This window comes from Emydura macquarii, unplaced genomic scaffold (genome assembly GCF_026122565.2).
Source record: "Emydura macquarii macquarii isolate MOO-44397 ecotype Brisbane River unplaced genomic scaffold, CSIRO-AGI_Emac_v2 contig_2676, whole genome shotgun sequence".
NCBI lineage: Eukaryota > Metazoa > Chordata > Testudines > Chelidae > Emydura > Emydura macquarii.
Window position 1 is genome coordinate 6,899,609 of NW_027132813.1, and position 21,483 is coordinate 6,921,091.

General features: G+C 38.8%; 1 protein-coding gene across 3 annotated transcripts in view; it reads left to right on the top strand.

The window, feature by feature from the left end:
* The window catches only part of CLIP4 (CAP-Gly domain containing linker protein family member 4), a 41,080-nt gene extending 23,732 nt beyond the window's left edge, over positions 1 to 17,348 (top strand). For all 3 annotated transcript variants that reach the window (XM_067564808.1, XM_067564810.1, XM_067564809.1), the window contains exons 11-17: positions 2,719 to 2,805; positions 7,804 to 7,944; positions 8,444 to 8,578; positions 11,557 to 11,680; positions 12,854 to 12,918; positions 14,165 to 14,237; positions 15,838 to 17,348. In XM_067564808.1, the coding sequence (XP_067420909.1) occupies positions 2,719 to 2,805; positions 7,804 to 7,944; positions 8,444 to 8,578; positions 11,557 to 11,680; positions 12,854 to 12,918; positions 14,165 to 14,237; positions 15,838 to 16,159 (947 nt within the window). In that variant the 3' untranslated portion in view covers positions 16,160 to 17,348. The remainder of the gene's footprint in view (positions 1 to 2,718; positions 2,806 to 7,803; positions 7,945 to 8,443; positions 8,579 to 11,556; positions 11,681 to 12,853; positions 12,919 to 14,164; positions 14,238 to 15,837) is intronic.
* The last annotated feature ends 4,135 nt before the right edge of the window (positions 17,349 to 21,483 follow it).

The window sequence follows — 21,483 nt, forward strand, 5'->3', positions numbered from 1 at the left end:
ACCCATCAGCTGTTTGATGGGGGGAGGGGATGCTTGCTGCTGAACATCTGTTCGTTGATTTGGGGCAGCGGCTATTCTGGCAGCTCTTGCAGCCCAACCCCAGAAAAAGTCACGGAATTTGTGACCTCCGTGACAGAATCGTATCCTTAGTCATTGTACTGTAACACAGGTATGTCGTGCCCTTTTTATAGTCCCCTGCAGCATTGTGTAAAAGTGATTGCTAGAAGATAGGATATAGGACTGGGTACACCATTGCCCAATTCTGATAAGTGTCTGATAAAGACAATTGCTTTGTCTTTTTCTAGGGCTGAGCCAGGGGAAGCTGTAGAGCAGGGGTGGCCAACCAGTCAGAGACGAAGAGCCAAAAAATAGCAATAGATACCACAAAGAGCCAATTGGTGCTGCTCCCTGGCTTGTCAATTTCACTTTTCAGTTTCCCCTCCCCTCTTGGAAAATTGGCACTGCTCTGTCAATTTCGGGGGCAGCTTGTCAATTTCACTTTGGTGCCCCATTCAGTGCGCAGAGCAGAAGAGCCGCATGCAAAGAGCTGCAAGCAGCTTGCGAGCCGCGGTTTGGCCACCCTGCTGTAGAGTGATGAAAGGTTCTGTTCTTGCAGTTAATGGTCATTTTGTTGGCATAAAATACTAAGGGGGTTTGTCATTATATATTGATATATTGTTGGGGAAGGTCTTAGCATAGCACTCGCTCTGAAGCTTTTAAAATGCTTTCTGATCACTTAGCTTTAATTACATGTCCTTTATTTGACTTGAGCAGCAGATTGTTAAACTATGGAGGAAAGCAAATTGATTTAGATGCTAATTTACATACAGCTGTATATAAATATTAAAATATTGTAAAAAATATTAACACCAATTTCTTAAATAAAATCCTTCCTCGCAAAAGTAATTAGAAGCTATTTTAATAACTGCGTTATGTGTTGAGGCAATGAATTAGGTCACCTGAGAAATCAAGAACACCTCTGGAGTGGAGAGAGATTGTTGTGGTTAAGTCAGTGAGTTGGGGCTTAGTAGATCTGGGTTTAATTCCTGGCTCTGCCACAGACTTCCTGTGTGACCTTAGTTTAGGCAAATCACTTAATCTCTCTCTTCCTTAGGTCCCCATCTGTAAAGTCAAGATAATATTCCATTTCTTCCACTCTTTGCCATTCTTGTCAGTTTAGTTTCTAAGCTCTTTGGGGCAGGGATTCTCTTATGTGTTTGTACATTGCCTAGCATATACAAATAGGCCCTGATCTTGATTAAATAATGTAAAAATGATATTAAACATATTGTTTTATAATTTCCTTTCTTCCTCTGAGTTCTGCCCAGTTGACCCCTTAATAGTAAGGCAGCATTACTTTACTGATGGATGGGCATAAATGTATTCCTAACAAAATTATTAAAATCCTCTAAAACATTCCTTTTTTAGCTGTTAAATATGCAGCATATGCAGACTACATGATGGGATGGTAGAATAAAATTTTTTTGACAGTGATTTGGAATGACCTGCAAAAGTCATTTGTGACCCTCGCTGTCATGTCCATATGGTAGACATACACTGTTCTGGGATGAACAGTAATAATTAGGCATCTAGAATTATGTTTTCTACACACAGACATGGTACTTCAAACTTTCTGAAGTTCTCTGTGTGACCTTTGCTAGAAATGGGGCGTTTGTGTAAATTGCTATTTGGGTTTAAAAATTATCTTTTTTTTTAAATGCCTTGGCCTAATCATATCAACTTACAATTAACTTAACATCTAGGCTGTTCAACATGATGTGGAAAAATTGACAGCTTGCATAAAATGCTACACTTCAGTAAAATTACAGTAATTACATTTGTTTGCAAAACTGTGCAGTGGGTGGCCTAAGCTGTCTCTTTTTACAAAGCATTCTTCATTTTGGCTGTTTGGTCCTCTATTATGAGCCTAGTATTGTGAGCAATAAGACAGCTGCGTAAGATCGAGCTACAATTTATTTTCAAAAGATCTTGACTAAAATGGAAAAGACTTGTTTTCCTCTGAGGCAGTGCAGTCGTGATAGTTTGTGATGAATGTAACAGTTGGTAGATCTTATTCCAGTAGTAAAAGCAAAAAGGCCAGTTTTGAATGTGTATAAGAAAATTAGAAGTTTGTGATTTTAAAGAGTTTTTTGTTTACTTATGTTAACTCAGATTGCTTAAATATAAACATTATTTGGCAAGCAATTTGTTTACAATATGGCTTAATTGCTTTGGAGCATTTTTAAGTGTCTGGTTTAGCAGGATTGCTAAATTATTTTATAACAAAGTGTTATATAAAAATACTGTAGTTTTATATTATTCATATTTGAAGAATCCAATGCATTTTACACGTACTAAATAAGCACCTTGAGACCTGTGAGTTAGGCAGACATTGCCCCCATTTCACAGATGGGGAGAGAGCACAGAAGTTGTGCCACACAGGAAACTAGTAGCAGTCAGGATTAGGATACTGAAGTCCTCGTTTTCCCAGTCCCATGTTGGAAATACTAGATATCACACTCTTCTATAAAGATTACTAGTGTCTATAATATGTATGTAGAAGAGTTGGATTGAAATGATGGACTGGAGGTATCATGGTTTGTTCAGTGATCCGCAAACCCAGTACTGTATCTGTCTGCATATTTTTTTTGGTAAAATTAATTGTTAATTGCCAAGATATTTGTTGATCCTATTTGATTTTTTTTTTTTGTATCCTAGGCTTAGCTACATTAAAAAAAGATAGTAGTTCTGAATCCACCTTTTTGGCTATTGAAGAAGGAATGAAAACTATGCCTGGTACAGAAGGTAACTAAGTTCCCCTTGTTGATTTATTTTGGGCCAAATTCTGGCTAGGGCAGAGGAAGTATCATATGTCACTTCTTTCATATGTCTTTCATATGTCTTTCATATGTCATCTTTCATATGTCACTTCTTTCTTTAATGTACACCTGCATTCTGGTTCCAAGCAGCCCTGTACACTGTTGAGGAGCAGGATTAATCTATAATGGGACTAATGTGATGCAGCTGTGAAAAAGGCTAATGCAATCCTAGGTTGCATCAAGTGAGGTATTCCCAGTAGAGATAGGGAAGTGTTATTACCATTATACAAGGCACTGGTGAGACCTCATTTGAAATACTGTGTGCAGTTCTGGTCTCCTATGTTCAAGAAAGATTGAATTCAACTGGAACAGGTGCAGAGAAGAGCTTCTAGGATGATGTGAAGAATGGAGAACCTACGTTATGAGAGGAAATGAGGTTGGCTTGTTTAGCCTAACCGACCAAGGCTGAAGGGAGATACGATTCCTCTCTATAAATACATCAGAGGGATAAACACCGGGGAAGGTGTGGAGTTGTTAAGTTAAGGGCCAGTAATGGCATGAGAACAAATGGACCAAAAGAAATCTGATGAGGTTCAAGGACAAGTGCAGAGTCCTGCACTTAGAGCGGAAGAATCCCATACATAACTACAGACTGGGGACCAACTGGCTAGGCAGCAGTTCTGCAGAAAAGGACCTGACGGTAACAGTGAACAAGAAGCTGGATGTGAGTCAACAGTGTGCCCTGGTTGCCAAGAAGGCTAACAGCATATTGAGCTGCATCAGTAAGAGCATTGCCAGCAGATGGAGGGAAGTGATTATTCCCCTCTATTCAGCACTGGTGAGCCCACATTTGGAGTATTGTGTCCAGTTTTGGAACCCCTCCCCCTACAGAAAGGATGTGGACAAATTGAAGAGAGTCCAGCAGGGAGCAACAAAAATGATTAGGGGGCTGGAGCACATGATTTATGAAGAGAGGCTGAGGGAACTAGTTTAGTTTGCAGAAGAAAAGAGTGAAGGGGGATTTGATAGCAGCTTTCAACTACCTGAAGGGGGGTTCCAGGGAGAATGGAGCCAGGCTGTTTTCAGTGGTGGCAGATGACAGAACAAATTGCAGCGAAGGAGGTTTAGGTTGGATTAGGATTAGAAAAACCTTTTTCACTAGGAGGCTGGTGAAGCACTGGAATGAGTTATGTGGGGAGGCGATGGAATCGATGGAGAGGTTTTTAAGGCTGGGCTTTAAAGCTGGACTGGCTGGGATGATTTAGTTGGGGTTAGTCCTGCTTTGAGTAGGGGGTTGGATTATGTGGTCTCCTGAGGTCCCTACCAACCCTAATATTCTATGATATAAACTAGCAATCAGTAAATTTTTAGGCTTAAAATTAGACAAAGGTTTCTAACTGTCAGATAAGTGAAGTTTTGGAACAGTCTTTCAAGGTGAATAGTGGGGCAAGAAACCTAACTTGTTTTGAGGCTGAGCTTGGTAAGTGGTGCCTACAATGGCATAGTGCCCATCCCCGACTGTTAGTAGCAAATATCTCCAGTTGCCAGAGATGGGACACTAAATGGGGAAAGCTCGGAGTTACTACAGAGAATTTTCTACCAGCTGTCTGGCTAGTGGGTCTTGACCATATGTTCAGGGTCTGATTACCATATTGGGGGTTTGGAAGGAATTTTCCCCCAGGTCAGATTGGCAGAGACCCTGGGATTTTTGTCTACTTTTGCAGTGTGGAGTATGGATCACTTGTTGGTTTGAACTAGAGTAAATGGTGGCTTCTCTATAATTTGAAGTCTTTAAACCAAGATTTGAGGCCTTCAGTAACTCATCCAGATGTTATAGGCCTATTACTGGAGTGAGAGGGTGAGGTTTCGTGGCCTGGGATGTGCAGGTCAGACTCCCAACCTAGATAATCGTGATGGTTCCTTCAGGTCATAGTCTGTGTCATATGGCCTGCTGTCAGGGCAGCATGGCATGGCAGATATATGTATAACTCTGAAGCCCAACCCCCTAAGACTCAGGTTGAGTCTCAGAACACCACATCATGTTGCAGATTGTCTGTAGAACAGCCTCTTTTTAGGTTTTGGTGGATCCTTTGCCCTGTGCCCTTGCTGCTGGCTGCATATATTCTGATGGGAACTATACCTTATCAGAATTTTGACCCTTTTATTACTTGTACATTGGAGCCTTGAGTAACAAAGTATAATGGTGTAAGAATATATTTAGATTCATCTTCTGTAATGTCATCATTTTAAAAACATTTATCATCTTTGAAAATACTATTTTTCCTTTTTAAATTGAATCCAGTCTCTGATGATCTATAATTTTATAATTGGCTAGGAACTTCTGTTGCTTTGGTTTTTGGGTGTTTAGCTTGACAACACAAAGGGGTCTAATTTTCAGAGGGTGGATGCTCAGCATTTTATAAAAATCACCCCCCCACAAGATTTCTCAAATTGAACACCTATTATATTACTATTTGCCTTTGAAAATATTGTCCAGCATGTGCAGTTATTGAAAACGAAAAACAAAAGAACCTAATCCTCATATGACTGAGTGTACGTTTTCTTGAGAAAAGCATTTTTTTTCCTCCCCAAAGTTTCAGTTCATAGAAGTGTAGGGCTCGAAGGGACCTCCAGAGGTCTTCTTGTCCAGTCACCTGCGCTCAGGGCAGGATTAAGTGTTATCTAAACCATTCTTGACAGATGTTTGTCTAACTTGCTCTTAATAGTCTTCAATAATGGAAATTCTACAACCTCCCTAGGCAATTTATTCTGGGGCTTAATTATCCTGACAGGAAATTTTTTCCTGATGTCCAACCTAAACTGCCATTGTTGCAATTTAAGCCAATTGCTTCTTGTCCTATCTTCAAAGGTTAAAGAGAGAATTTTTTCTTCCTCCTCCTTGTAAAAACCTTTTATATACTTGAAAACTGTTATGTCCCCCTTCAGTCTTCTCTTCTCCAGACTAAACAAACCCAATTTTTTCAATCTCCCCATATAGGTCATGTTTTCTAGACCTTTAATCATTTTTGTTGCTCTTTTCCGGACTTTCTCCAGTTTGTCCACATCTTTCCTGAAATGTGGCGCCCAGAGCTGGACACGATACTCCAGCTGAAGCCTGATCAGCACAGAGTAAAGTGGAAGAATTGCTTCTCCTGGCTTACTTACAACACTCCTGCTAATACATCCCAGAATTATGTTTGCTTTTTTTGCAAACATAATTTTTTTTTTTTTTTGCAACAGTTACGTTGACTCATATTTAGCTTGTGGTCCACTATGACTCCCAGATATCTTTTCTCAGTACTCCTTCCTAGGCAGTCATTTCCCATTTTGTATGTGTGCAATGGATTGTTCCTTTCTAAGTGGAATACTTTACATTTGTCCTTTTTGAATTTCATCCTGTTTACTTCAGACCGTTTCTCCAGTTTGTCCAGATCATTTTGAATGTTAATTCTATCCTCCAAAGCACTTGCAACCCCTCCCAGTGTGGCATCGTCCACAAACTTTATAAGTGTAATCTCGGTGGCAGTATCTAAATCACTGTTGAAGATATTGAACAGAACTGGACTCAGAACTGATTCCTGATCATGAACAGTTGCTAGTTAGAGACAAGGTTTCAAGATGTAGGAGCCTAACTTTAGGGATCCATATGCAGAATGAAGCACCTAAATAACTGGCTTAATTTTCAGAAGTGCTGAACACCCAGCAACTTCTGTCTTCAGTGGGAGATGCTTAGGTACTCAGTGTTTCTGAAAATTGGGCTACCTAATTAAGTGCCTAAATATGGACGTTAGGCATCCACTTTTTAAAATCTTGAGCGTGGAGTGCTAATTTTGCACACTCATAGCCATTATTTTTATACTTTTTTTAGGGGTTACTTTTTTTAGTTCATGATGAGACAGCCAGTATCTTAACTTTGGAGCCTTTGGATTCTTGTACTCTTTCCTTAGATCCCCATTCTTTAGTCTGTGCTTTGGTTCACAACAGTTGCACTTCGTATTTCTCAACTCTTCCCTCTCCTCCCACCCAAAAAAAGATAGAGGATTTAGTGATATGAATACTGAATCTGTCCTAGCACCAACATATGGCGAGCTCAAACATTTAATGAGTAGAGTCTCACAACATCCCCGAGAGTCAGATAAGCAGCATTATTTCTACTTCATAGGTTGGGGGAACTGAGGCACAAAGAGGATAAAATTTTGGTATGCATTTAGTTAGTATGTCTACACTTTGAACTGGTGGGGTAATTTCCATCTTGAGGAGACATACCCATGCTAGCTCTGATCAAGCTAACATACTAAAAATAGTGTGTAGCCTCAGTGGCATGAGGGACTAGCTGCCCCAAGTATGATCAGAGCTAGCATGGGTATGCATTTATTAACTGGGGGTTACATCTCCAACCTGAGGTGTAGACACATCTGGTGTTACTTTGGGCAGGATAGAAGAGAGCCGAAAAAGAGTGAGAGCTTTTTAAAAAAAAAAAAAAGGGTTAAAACTAGACGTAAATCTTATTGAATAGATTCACAAATGGAGATAAAAGTGATTTATCTCCCATTCTGCTTTTATAGTAAGGATTTTAATAGTAATATAACATAAAATGCATACATTAGGCACTAGTCCACACACCATTGCTCACCCACAAAAATGTCACTTTCTCTCCTTATCAACTGTTTAAAAAACTGGATACTGAAAGTGAGATGATGAGGGCTTCTATTACAAATTCATTTGTTTAACAAATATATGCTAGAATATTTATTTACCAGCACATCCTGAAGTGTTATAAATAACTAAAAATAATCTACTGTTGTAAAAATAAATGGATAAAGTTCATGCTGTGATGTATCAACTTGGCCTTTTAATTGGTTGGTCCCTTGCTTGCTTTGTAAATTAATGAGGTTCTTCTGTATCATACATGCCTATTTGCTTTAGTTGACTTGTCCTTTCCTGCATACAATCTCTGGATAATTATTTCCATTACCTCTGTCAGGTTTCCTTGTATCCAGCAGCTCTTCCTCTTCCACTATCTCTTTAGAGAGCAAACAGAATCATCCAAAGAAATGGAGCTCAACGAACAGCAATAAAAAGGCAGTGCCGAAAGTAGCTGCCACCTCATCTAAAAGCGGTGCTGGTACTGTATATGTTGTATTATTAAAGAACACATTTACAGGCTGGGAATAGGGATGGTAGGTTAGTTAACAGTTTGGTCAAATATTCATATAAATGTACTTGCTTTTACTTTGTCACTAGTTGAGGTGATAACTTAAATCAGGCACTTATCAGATAGTCTAAACTTAAGTTTTGTATTTTTGTAACATTTCTACTATTAGAAAATTTGAGCAAGAAGGTGCTTAGTCTCACTTACAGAAGAAATGCACTTCAGGATATTACTGCAACTTCTAAGTACTAAGTAAACCTTAAATCCAGCATTTTTTAATTAGAAAACCCACTGAAGCAAAGGGATGTTTTATCTAAGCAGTGTGTGTGGAATTGGGCTATGTGTTCAGAGCATATATGAATATTTGACTGGTCAGTTGGCTAGCTCGCTACTGAGGTCTCATGTTGTTCTCCTCTGTGCATTTCAAAACTGCTGCTGTCCTAATTTCAGTTTTTTCCCTGTGTTTAAGCAGGACTGAATAATGCATCTCCATCTACAAGAAGAAACCCTTTTGATGAAGGAGAAATTCAGCTTGGAGATAAAGTGCTAGTGGTAGGGCAGAGATCTGGCACTGTTAGATTCTATGGGACAACAAAATTTGCACCAGGTATTTTATCTGTACTTAGAATACATTGTGGAAACAGAGTAATATCCTACGAACAGTATGGATGTTTGGACCTCAACATTTAAAATAGAAATCCAACAATTTAAGGGTTCTTCTATCTTAGTTTCACTTTATTATAATTGAATGTTTCTGGCTTTGACATGGAGTTGCCAAGAATAATGGAAAAAATGGTAATTTTAAATGTGACTTCCACTTGACATTGCAATCTGGCATTATTATTCTACTTTCTGACAACCTTCAGGTTAGTTTCACAAGACATTCATTTTCTTGAGGCAACATACCTTTTCCTTTCTGGGCTTTTATATGCAGCTGTTTTTGAGCACATTGATGTCTTGCGATACTGAAGCATTTAGTGTCCTTCACTTTTTAGATGTGTGATGGTGATACATTGAGCTTTTTCAGAGTTTTAGTTTGAATTCAGTTACTTGTCAGGACCATTTTTTGTATTTCTATTCCCAATGAGGAGTTACAGATAGCTAGAGAATTTATGTGCTGGAAATTCCCCCCAGTATTATATAGTTAGATGTTTTCAACCGGAAGTGGGTTGTTCTGAAACCATAGAAAATATCACTCTTGAAAATTTATCCTTTCCAGCCAAATTATTCTTATGCTGTCCTGTCATTTTTGAGCTCTTTCATAATCCATCCTCTACCTGGAACATAACCATAAGATTGATGCAAAAAAGGTTCAGTTGCCTGCATTTGGGGTGACTGGTATTTTTGTATTTCCACTAGTGTAAATGTAAGCTCACTTGCTTGAGATTTAAAGGCAATACCCTGTCTTGACACTTGGTGGTATCAATATTTTAAAAAAATTGCTCAAGATAAAATATCAGAATGAAATATCAGCAGGCAAAAGCCACATTCATCATCTTAAGAAGTATGTTATGTTAAGTAATCCTCATTTAAAATGTCATTATTCTCTAACTTGATGGACTCTCTTGAATATAAATTAGATATTTCCTAATGGAAAAATGAAATAGTCTATTAATCTCAAGTGGTTGTTTCCTGTATTTAACTTGTATTTGGTGAATGGATTTGCTGACTACCTGAATGGACACTGTAAGATTTTTTTTTTAAACATCACCATTGCAACTCTTCATCTTTCAAACAGCCATATTTTTAATTGGCAAAAAGTAGACAAAGATGCAGGACTCTGTTTTCTGAGAAGTTGGCAAAAACTTGACTTTTTTCCCTGTTGATTTTTTGGTGGCAATGCAGATCTTTTTAAAATAGTTTTGTGTCATCTGCCTTTGGTGGACAGGAGAGAAGGAACTCTTGACATACTGAGCCCTTCTAATTAATAAGTCACTGTTCTTATTTCTTCAGCTGATAATTAGTATTGTCCTTTAACCTGTAGTCTCAGCACCAAATTATTTTAATTTAATTTTGAGTCTTTTGTGGCTGGGCAGCATAAGGATTGCTAATGGGATACAGAACTTCTCACCCTTGCATAATTTGCTGGTATTTATCACAGGTTGCTTGTGATCAAACTTATTACTGTCTGATGGTTGTTCAGTAGCCTGTGTGAAATGAATTGCTGGCTAATCCCAGTTCCTCAAACACTTGTCTTTGCATTACAAAATCTACCTTGCAATTGGTAGTAATTACATCTTATTTTAGACAAGGAAAAGGACTGAGTGAGTACTGAGTGACACTTGAATCTTAGGGCTGATCTACATTACAGAGTTTGTTTACAAAAGTCAGCGTTTGTCGACAAAACAGTGGAGGTGTAATAGTGAAATGCTCCTCTCACCGATATAACTCCCCTGCTATGCTGACATAATAAAATCACTTCAACGAGAGGTGTAGGGCTTATGTTGGTGTAGTTAGGGTAACGCAGTGTCAGTTGGCTGTTGGCTGTCATTTTTGTCAATTTTATGGCTCTGCTGGAGTCCAGCTGCCCCCAGCTTCCTGGCTGGATCCAGCTCCCAGCCGGGAATGAGGAGGGGAGAAGCCCCGTGTGGCTGGACCTGGCTCCTGGCAGGGAATGGGAAATGGGGTGAGGGAGGGGAGAATCCGCCAAGAGCCTGTGGGGCAGCTGGGCTCCTGGCAGATAGCTGCCAACGGAGCTGAGAGAGAGACCGGGCTCTCAGCTCCCCACATTGTTCCTGTTAGGTCAGTGGAAGTGCTCCTGGTAGGATGCCCACCACCAACCTAAGGAGGATAGTGGGGACATCAGCCACCGCAGTAATTAACGTAGTCACTGTAAGGTGACCTAACATAGATCAACTTCTCTTTGTCGTGTAGACAAGGCCTTAATATTGGTCATTTGAGATCAGGGTTAAGGCATATGGGCAGTGGAATTGCCAGCATCTATTCTCTATTGTTCTGTAAGCCAAGAAAAATCATAGAAGCACTGGAAGCACCCAGAAGCACTGGAATGGGTTACCTAAGGAGGTGGTGGAATCTCCATTTAAGGCCTGATTTGCCAAAGCCCTGGCTGGGATGATGTAGTTGAGGTTGGTCCTGCTTTCAGCAGATGGCTGGACTAGATGACCTCCTGAGGTCCCGTCCAACCCCAGTCTTCTATGATTTTAAGAACTATGGCTTCCAGCTCTGTCAATCTGCTGTTTTCAATAGCCTTAAATTCATTTAAATAAGATGCAAAGCTTCTGTTTGTAGCTAAAATTAGCCATTTTAAAAAAAAGTTTCAAGTACTCAACAGTATCTCTAGGACTGTTTTGAATAGAGCATTCGTATCTCAGTGTATTTTAATATAATTTAGTTAACAACTGTTCTTATTTTTCCTTTGTATTTTGGTGGTGACGTACGTTTTGATTTGACTTAGAGATCTGGATAAGGGAAAACCTGTCTCGGGTTTGATTAAAATACACAGATTGTTATGTATAAATTAGTCACATGCACAGCAACTTGAGCATCTGCTAACTATTCTAAATACAAAATTGTAACATTAGCCATGGTTAGAAGTAATTTTGAAATTTCAAATCCCAACTGTAGGCCTTTGGTGTGGCATTGAACTGAATAAACCTCATGGCAAGAATGATGGTTCAGTTGGAGGGGTCCAGTACTTCAGCTGTCTCCCCAGATTTGGCATATTTGCACCACCAACCAGAGTGCAGAGGTGAGTAATGATGTTGTTTTACGTCTGTGCCACCAAACATTTTCTCATTTCTTCTGTAATGGGAAACAGAACTGTGACTGAAGCAAAGGGGAAAAACATTTATTCCTGCTGTTGTGGAGTTAGTAGATCCCCTTGGTTCTGAGACTAGCTTGTTGAAAGAGTAGTCTGTCCCAGTACCAATGCAGAATAAATGGGAATCATACCCTTGTGGCTGTTCCAGCAAGCGCACAAATTTTAAAAATTTTCATTTCGTCTCATTGTCTCTATATCTAAGTGATTAAATTTAGGAACATAATTAACACAGTAGGAGCTTTTGAAAGCTCTCATATTTTAGGGCTAAATCCGGATACTGTGAGCAGAATTCAAATACAAGGATTCTGCCTGTGGATGATACATAGCTTCCTGGTGGGACATAGATCTCTCCTCCCCCTCAAACTGCAAATAGGAGCAAGAACATCCATAGAGTTGGATCACAGCCACTGCCCTTGGGCTTGAGGGGAGGAATAGCAAAACCAACCCTGTGCTCTCTAGCCATGTGTGCTTTTGACCAATGGATGAGCACAGTGCCTGTGTCTAGTTACCATGCCTCCAGTCTTTTAGTATGGTGAGCCATCACAGAGTGGTGCAGAACAGCATACAAGATGATGAATAGTTTCCCCCCTTTCTACTCTTGTCTTATAACATGCAGTGGAAATCAGCACTGTATCTGTAGCCTTTAGATATGGCAGTTAGATATGGCATTTTCTGTTGCTGTCTCAGGCTAAGTTTTGTCCTGCGCCTCCAGTAAAACTTAAGATACCTCCTCTGTGTTTTTTTGATCTTCAGCATACTGCACATTTTTCTGTATCCTTAGATACACACGTAACATTTTATATTACTAGCTGTCTGTTGACAAAAGACTTCCTGTAGTAATGTATACAAGGCAGAGGTAAGGCCTCTGTGGGTTCTTAACTCTACATTTACTGACTTGTGTGCAACTAAAAGCTCAATCTCTTTGGGATAAAAATTTAACCAGCATGGTGGGGAGACCTCCACCCTAACTTAATTCAGCATATTGAGTCCTTTGAAAAACCTTGCAACTGATCTTTAGCCAAAATAGCCCAGCAATATATATGTTAAAGTTGAAACTAAACAATTTTAATTTATGAGACTTGACCCATTATCTCACTTTAGGTTAACAGGTTCCTTAGACTCACTCTCAGAAATTTCATCGGGTAAAATGAATCATTCTTTCCCAGGTAAGAGTCTGAGACTTGGGTTTGGTTTTGTAGAAATTGCAACTTCCTGGGCATGCCACCCAGGTTCTTTGAAGGGCCAAAGCAAAGCAGATTCTTAGAGCACCCCAGATGCCCCAAGATGCATCACTACTTGACTTCTCCCTCCTTTGCAAAGGAGCCAGCAGTCATTGTTTGCAACAGGATTGTTGTTAGGAGACTGAAGTGCTGTTATCGGTTTCTTCCATTGCAGGAATGGAGGAAATAATTGCAGCAAGTAATAAAACTCAGTGAATAAAAATGAATTTACTTCCTTGAACAGTTCCTTTGGTCCCTATTTATACATACTGTGTTTCTTTTCTTGTACTAAAAAAAAACCCCCCAAACCTTAGCTTCAGAATTAATTTACTGCAATAAATGGATATTTCCCCCTTTCTCTACTGTTGCCTTAAAAGAAACTATTTCTTATGGAATATCTACATAAAAAGTTGTTTTGTAAAGCTCTGTGTAGTCTTTATGCACTCAATTTTATTATATAAAATAGAAGGCAGTTTGGCCCCATAGATAAGAGTGCTGGTCTGGGACTCAAACCATGAATTATTTTCCTGTTATGACCCCAGACCTGCTATGTCCTCTTGAGCAAGTGAACTCTTCACCTCTTTCTACTTGTTTCTCCTTCCATACCTTCTGTGTTCTCTGTTTACACTGTTAGCTCTTTGGGGCAGGAATTGTACCTTAATATGTATTTGTACAGTGCTTGCATGATAGGGCCCTGGTCTCAGTTGCTATGATAGTACTCCTTGTATTGATGATTAATGTTCTTGCCAAAAATCTTACTATCTAATACAAAAACAAATAAAACAAAACAGAAGGCAGCAGTTCAGGCACAAAAGGGATTGGTGAGGAGATCAGAGTAGGAATGATTCACAGACACATTGGGTTTGATACAGAGCTAGTTGAATTATTTATGAAAAATTGGCCTTTTTTCGAAACAATTTTTTGTGTGGAAGTCATTTCAAAATTTTGATATATTTTTATCTAATCCCTTGTTTCCATTCCCCTTCAAAATTCTTAAATGTGTATTGGTTCTTATGGAATTTTTCCACTGAAAATTACTTACTCTTTCCCGAGCATCTTTAGTTTGAAGGACTGGTGGGGAGGTCTAGCAAACAAGATGGGAGCAAAGAAAGCATAAAGAATACAGTGTTGTGCAAGTTCTATTTTTAAATCAAGCAATTTAAACACCTTATTTATTAACTTTCATATGCAGGTTTTAGACGAAGTTTAAGTACAACTTCTGCATCTTCACAGAAGGAGATAAGTAGGAGAAACTCCTTTGTCAAGTGAGTGTTTGTTTAAATATGTATTAACTGTGCAAAACTGGGCATCTGTAGTTCAGAATCACTGGAAGAAAGCCCAGAACTTCGTTCTCTTGACGTGTATGTAATTGCATTGAATGGTATGGTTTCCCCATGATTCACATGTGTAATTCCCATTAATGAACAGGACCTGTTCCTGCAGTCTTCACTCAGACTAAACTCTCACTGAGTTCTGGCTGAGAGGGAATGACTGCAGGACAAGCCCTAGAAGAGGTGAACTGCTTATGTTTGTCTTTGGACCTTGTACCATCAAAACAAAAGGGAATGTGAAAGTTTCAACTCTGAACTCTTCTAACTCCAGTTGACAAACTATAGCTTAAAAGAAATATACCTAAAGAGGAAAAAAGTGCATCTCTGATAATGTGCTAGTCCTCTGCATTTCTGTCCTCTTTCCCTGATGGCCTTTCACATTTTTGCTTGACTTGTTACTTTAGCTTAACATGGTATATTTGAAGCAATCTGATTTTTTTTAACATGTAATCTATTTTCTTCTTGGCTGTATATAATTATATACAGCAAAAAATTGATTTCATTGCCACTTTGGTTATGGACTTTTGCACTGGATTTTATTAACTTTCATAGTATATTTCTATCCAGCATCTGAATGAAAATTACCTTATCATGTAGAGGTATAAATGCAGTTGCAGGAGTGGGCTGTCATTTTGACACTTGATCACATGCTTTTTAAACAGCTTTTATTGAACCGTGGTTTTCAGGGTATTTCAGCCCTTAAATCCTGCTTCTGCATTGCAAAGCACTATGGTCAAGTATGGTTGGGGTTTTTTTTTGTGGATATGTGGAATGTGTGGAAGCATTTTTGATAACCATTTTGGACAGAGCCATATTTCTCAATTTATTAACCATTTGTTCATTTTTTGCACACTGAGCCTTCTGCAATCCATTCATAAACCCTGGGGTCCTTTTTCTGATTGCTGTTGCCATATGATACTTAGACCTACATAAGGAAAGAATAATATGTGAACATTTCTGTTTGAGAATTAGTAGAATTCTTGTTAAGCTAGTTCTCTCAGGTACCCTATCATTGGATTCAGTGAAGAATTTATGTTCTGTTCCAGTAGTTCATTCCTTATTCCAAGTATTTATGGTGCTTTACACAATTCAGTACTACATGTGTTAAGTTCAGCGCTTTCTACCTAATATCTTCAATTTGTATTATCAGATATGTTTCAGTTATAACACAGTCTTGACCCATTAACCCTGACCATTCACTCTGCTGTGTCACAACTTGATTGGACTATCCTGTTCATAAACACAGTTTGTTTATGCTGCTTTCTCTGTTAGTGATATGATTGTCTACTATAAAGAAAATGCTCATCTTAACATCAGATAAGTGAAAGGGGAATTGATTTTCTATATTTGATGTACTGTATCTATTTGTAAATTAATTGCATACACATCCTACTACTGAAATGAGATCTGAAGTAACCTGTTTTTGAAAGGCATTATAGTTTACCTTTTAATAATTGCAGTACAACAGATAATCATAGGAAAAAAATTCCCTTCTGTGCTCACTGAAAAAAACCTATTTTCTTTTTCTAACTAGATCTAAAAACACAGTGCTGCGGCGTAGTTGGAGCAACACCACAACAACTAACACTGAGGGACCTGTAAAACTACATGAGGGTTCTCAAGTTCTTCTGAGCAGTTCTAATGAGATGGGTACAATTAGGTACATTGGCCCTACTGACTTTGCACCAGGGATATGGCTTGGACTTGAACTCAGAAGCGCCAAGGGAAAGAATGATGGATCTGTGGGTGACAAACGCTACTTCACCTGTAAGACAAACCATGGAGTCTTAGTTCGGCCTAGTAGAGTAACCTATCGTGGGATTAATGGGGCAAAACTTGTGGATGATATTTGTTGAATCAAAATGCTTAAAACTGGCACGTCAAGTGCTAGTGCAGTGATATATGAGGATTAAACCACATACAAGAACCCCAACATCATCTGCATGGAATGCTGACTTATTTTATCTAAATTAATAAACCTGCTTTTTTTTTTTTGTGATATCTTCAAGCTCTGATCACTTCAGAGTCATACTAATACCATCTTTCCTATTTAGAAACAATCCATCTGGGGAGTTTCTTGTAAAAGCATTCCAGATTTGACACTGCATTATTTGAATAATGTCCCACTCAGAGAAGGCAAATATATTTGACATTCTTTTAAGTTGCTTTGTGATTCATAAAATATTTGGAAAGTTTTCTTCCAAGTACTAATGAACTGATACATCATTCTCTTGCCTTTTCATAACAAAGGAGATTGTTAAACAAGTTACATTAGTCTGTGAAGTATTGTAGCTGCGTTGATCCCAGGGTATTAGAGGGAGAAGCGTGAATGAGCTGATATATCTTTTATTGGACCAACTTCTGTTGGTGAGGAAAAACAAGCTTTTGAGCCACACAGAGCTCTTTTTTCTTCTTTCCCAGACCTGAAAAAGAATGTTGTGTAGCTCAGAAGCTTGTTTCTCTCACCAGTAGAAGTTGGTCCAGTGAAAGATATTACCTCACCCACTTTATCTCATATTAGTCTTTTTACTAGATACTTCGTCTATCCCCCTAAGCAGGAGAAATTACTGATTTTTTTCCCTAATCAGTTGTGAAACAATTAAGTATTTTATCACTCAAAAAAAAAAAACCCATCCCAAAAAAAACACTTGGGGCCAATGGAAAAAAGGTAATTGGAAGAATTTGCTGCTACAATGCGATGTCAGTTAACAGCATGAATGAAAGAGAAAAAAGCCTGTAAAAAGCACAAATACACTGTTTCTGGTTTGCACTTTGCTCTGTGTGGGTTTGTAAAAAGAAAGCAGCATGCAAGATGCACTTTTAAAAATATAAAGCACTTTCATCTCTCTTCTCTGGAGATCTTTCCCTCACTGTTTTGAAGAAATTCTTTTGTTTGCTGTTGCTGCAGGCTACAAGCATCAACCTTTTTAAATGCATCTAGAACTAAGGAGGAACCATACATAGTACTTGCATCAAATAGCTAAATCCTCATTATGTACTGTCTGCAGGAGATACTATGCAGTGTGTGTGTGTGTGTGTGTGTGTGTGTGTGTGTGTGTGTGTGTGTGTGTGTGTGTGTGTGTGTAAAAATAAAATATATATAGGTTTTAAAGCAAACATTATTCAGTTTTTACTTTGTTTGCATTTTATATATTTCTTCAGTGTCCTTCAGAGCACAGTTTCTTCTTTGCTACATTTGCCATTTATAAAATTCCTAAATTGCTTGTGAATACCTTAGTTATCTTTTTAAATGTAGCATTGTAACACTTCTGTTTTTGTTTATTTGGATGCAACATAATTTGTCTCAACCTTTTAAAATACAAGTGAGTGCTCTAAGAATTTGATTCATGTACATTTTGAACAGCTAAAATGCAGTACATGTTTAGCATGTGTAAACAATATCTTAGTGCACGTATACAGACAGTAAAATGGTTTGACACTTCTGACTGAGTTGTTTGTTGCATTTCACTTACTATGAAGTGTATAACACTTTAAATTACATTGGTAGTGTCCAATTTTTAGACTGACTGCATCTTATACAAAGTATGTGGTATTTTAAATATGACTAGCTATTTTTTCTGGACTTTATTAAAAAAAGCTGCATATTGTATTCTGATTTATGGAACTTTTTAACAGGATAAAAATTTTAAATTTTGAATGTAAACATATTTTATTATAAACTGTCTAAGAATTATTGCTTTGTATTTGAAGATACAGATGTTCAGATGCACTGAACCTTGCTATGTCCAACATCCGTTTCTTCCATGTTTTATATTGATAGATATTTTTTCTTTAATTAACAGTATTCACTGATATTTGATTTGCTAATGCCCATTCTTTTAAAGATAATTTGTTTTGGGGGTGGGGTGTCACAAAAGGTTTGTCCTCTTTTTTCTTACAAATTATGTAAATAGGACAAAGAAACGGGAGCTCTAATATAGAAACAGGTGTTTTTATATTTTCATGCAGTTTATCATATTGCTGTATGGTATAGAATTGCAAACTGGCAAACATAAAGTTTATACATCACTTAAATTGGTCTCGCATTTTCTCTCCCCTGCCTGTTTTGAGTAGTGCAATATTTGTAATAACTTTCTGGTCTCAACAGTGGCCTAGGCCCTAGAAATTCCTGGTTTTTTTTTTTGGTTTTTTTTTAAATTCAAGATCTGCCTTGATTCAGCAAGTGTGCTCAGGCAGGTCATCTGTCTACTCTTTTAATCTCTAATAAGGCTAATGTTCCTTACCTCAGGTGCTGTGGTTCATGTGTGTGAAGGCGCAGCTACTCCTGGTTCCCACTGTTGGAGGGCCTAGCTTTCCTGTTCTTTATGCCAAAATGGTCAGCAGTGGGATAGTTACTCGCATTGCAGTGTCAAGGTTAAAGCCCAGTGATGAAAATTCAATTTCAACATTAATAGGGGATGGGGCGTTCATACCGTGGAGTCACTGCTTTGTGCTGGCTGCAGACTCTGGCAAACATGATATTAGTTCATGTTTGGACAGCTATTATTTATTTTAAAAAAGCCTAGATTCTGTGCAAGGGGAGCACGTCAAACAGGTTGCAGGTGGCCCACAAGCTGTTCTGTTTGACTCCCTGCTCAAGGGGGGAGGGAGGGGAGGTCACTCTTAGGAGACAGATGTGCCTTAAGACAGAGAGAGGCTGAGATCAAACCTGGCTCTCTCATTTCTAGGCAGGTCACTTGCCCCATTGGCTCCATTTCCCAGTCTGTATAGTTAGAGGATGATATATATTTAACCTTTTCTCAAGCAATAGGAGATCTTCAGGCAGAAGTTCTATAGTAGTATGAGTGTGAATCATTTATCCTAATGGTAGTGAAGAGGAAGGATGGTCATGTGCCACTGGCCTGGGTTGTAGAACTGTGTTCAGTCCAGGCTCTGCAATGGTCTTCACATATGAGGGTGGATGAGTCATTTAACCTTACGGTGTTTCATATCTTTATCTGTCTGGCTATTGTAGCTCTTTCACAATTTTGTCAGTCCTATGTATTTAGATTGTAAATGTTTTAGGGCCCATCACTTCCTATGTGTTTGCACAGCCCCTAGCACAATGGGGCTCCAATATTGGTGGTGGGTCTTAGTAGTGTTAAAGGTATGTATTTAATAGTTAGTAATTTAAAACCTGCTTGCATTGCAAAAACTTGAACCAGAATTTTTTTCCTTTGTGTATTGACCAGGTTTACCTAGACAAAAAACGGTTTGGTGCTGAGCTCTGCCACTGCTATCCATTGTGGTTTCTAACACAAAAACCAAGCAGTTGTAACTCTTGCAAGTGGAAAGAAATCTCATGAACTTTAAAACACATTTCCTTAGCTACATGGCCACTGCATCTAACCTGAAAGGGGATATCACTATTTATTAGCATAGCTTGCTCTTATTTTTAGGTAAGAGTTGAAATATGTAGTTATTTTTACAGCTTAGTGATGGTAATAATTCATCCTGCAAACAAACTGATGCAGGGATTTCAATACACAACCCAACACAGAGTCAGTTTGTCATTTTATTTATCTTCATGCCTTTTGGTTCATTACACTTGTTTACAATACAAATACACCATTCAATACAAAATACTCAATGACCATAATATATTATTAGTATTTGTCTTAATATCCCTGAAGTGCATAGGCCCTTCCTTTATAAATAGTGTTGCATAAGCTGCTGTACATGTGACAGACACTCTAATGAAACATTGTTACAGACAGGAAAAGCTGGATGCAGATAATTTAGACACTTTGGAGTGTGGGGCAAGCAATGTGTGATGTCTTTACAGAGATAAAAGCATATTTTATGCTAAACTTTTTCAAGGTTTTTATCAAGATGATGGCAGTACGTCTGGCCAGGCTTGCAAAATTAAACTCTTCTTACATACAATAGACTTATCCTATCATGCATTGTAGAAATGAGACCACTGAAGCTTTTGCCACAAAGCGTCACCTTTAGCAAACACAGCACTACTTTACAGGTATAGGGAGCTGAAGACACCACCCTTTCTAATGAACCAGTGAAATGAATAGTCAGCTATAGCAAACTAACAAACTCAAGTAAACTTGCCGATGAGCTGCATCCGAGTCCTAGCTCTCTCTCAGCGCCAGCAGGCAGTGGAACAAGTTAACCTCAGATGGAGGCCCTCACACTGCACTAGCCACTTCCTTTCCCTTGTAATTCACCTGGCAGCTGCCTTGACCTGAAAATCTGATGAGGTACAGTGTGGGGGAGGGAGAGGAACAGGTCCTGGTGGGAGACATGGGGCAAAGGGAAGGCTGACCTTACCTCCAGCAGCTACACACTCTCACAGCTCAGCTCCCACCTACAATCTACTTAAGTTCAACGAGAAACGGCTCTTTCCCATGGATAGTCCACGTGGAAATTAACCAGTTTGTGTTAACTAAGTCAGAGCTGTAGGACATTGATTTTTTTTTCCCTGATCAGATGTGTCGTATTACATGCTGTAAAGCTGCCCTCATTTCACTGTAGCACAAAGAAGGCTACGTAGAATATCCAAAGACATTTACAATGGGATGGTTTAAAATAAGAATCACCAGGCCTAAAATATGTTAGTATTCCCCCCATTTTGGAATTACGTACATGAGCATTTTATTTATATAAGTGTTACTCTGTCACATTGACTTTTAAAATTTCTCTCTGGACAAACAAGTTCGTAAGAAGGTTAAAATAGGTTCTAAGCTGGGATTCCCTGCAGACCTGCTGTGTCAGTCATGAGCTCATATGATCAGGAGTGTAAAACAGCAAGCTTGAAGCAAGCCCTCAATCTCCGGCGCTACATACAACCCTGTCCCCCCAAATACACTAGTGGGACAGGTCTGCTTTTGTTAGTGGTGTACGACTGGACTGACTTCAGTGAAAATAGGGTGGAATTACACTGATCCTACAGCATTTTGGCTTCTGAACACTCAAGGCTTCAGAGCCTTAAAGGGAGGGTTTTTTTTGGGGGGGGGGAGGGGGGGTTCTAAAATAAAAGATTTCTTTGAAAAACTAGAATGCCACGACCCTTCAGATACTAAGTTCTCCTGATGCTGTTTTTCACCCCCTTTCTCAAGCTGTGTTCTGCTAACTTCATCCCTGCTCCCTTTGTAGTTTTATGTGGAAACAAAAGCAACGACCCGTCCTTCTCACTCAGCGCATCTGCTTGGCCTGTCTTTAGGAA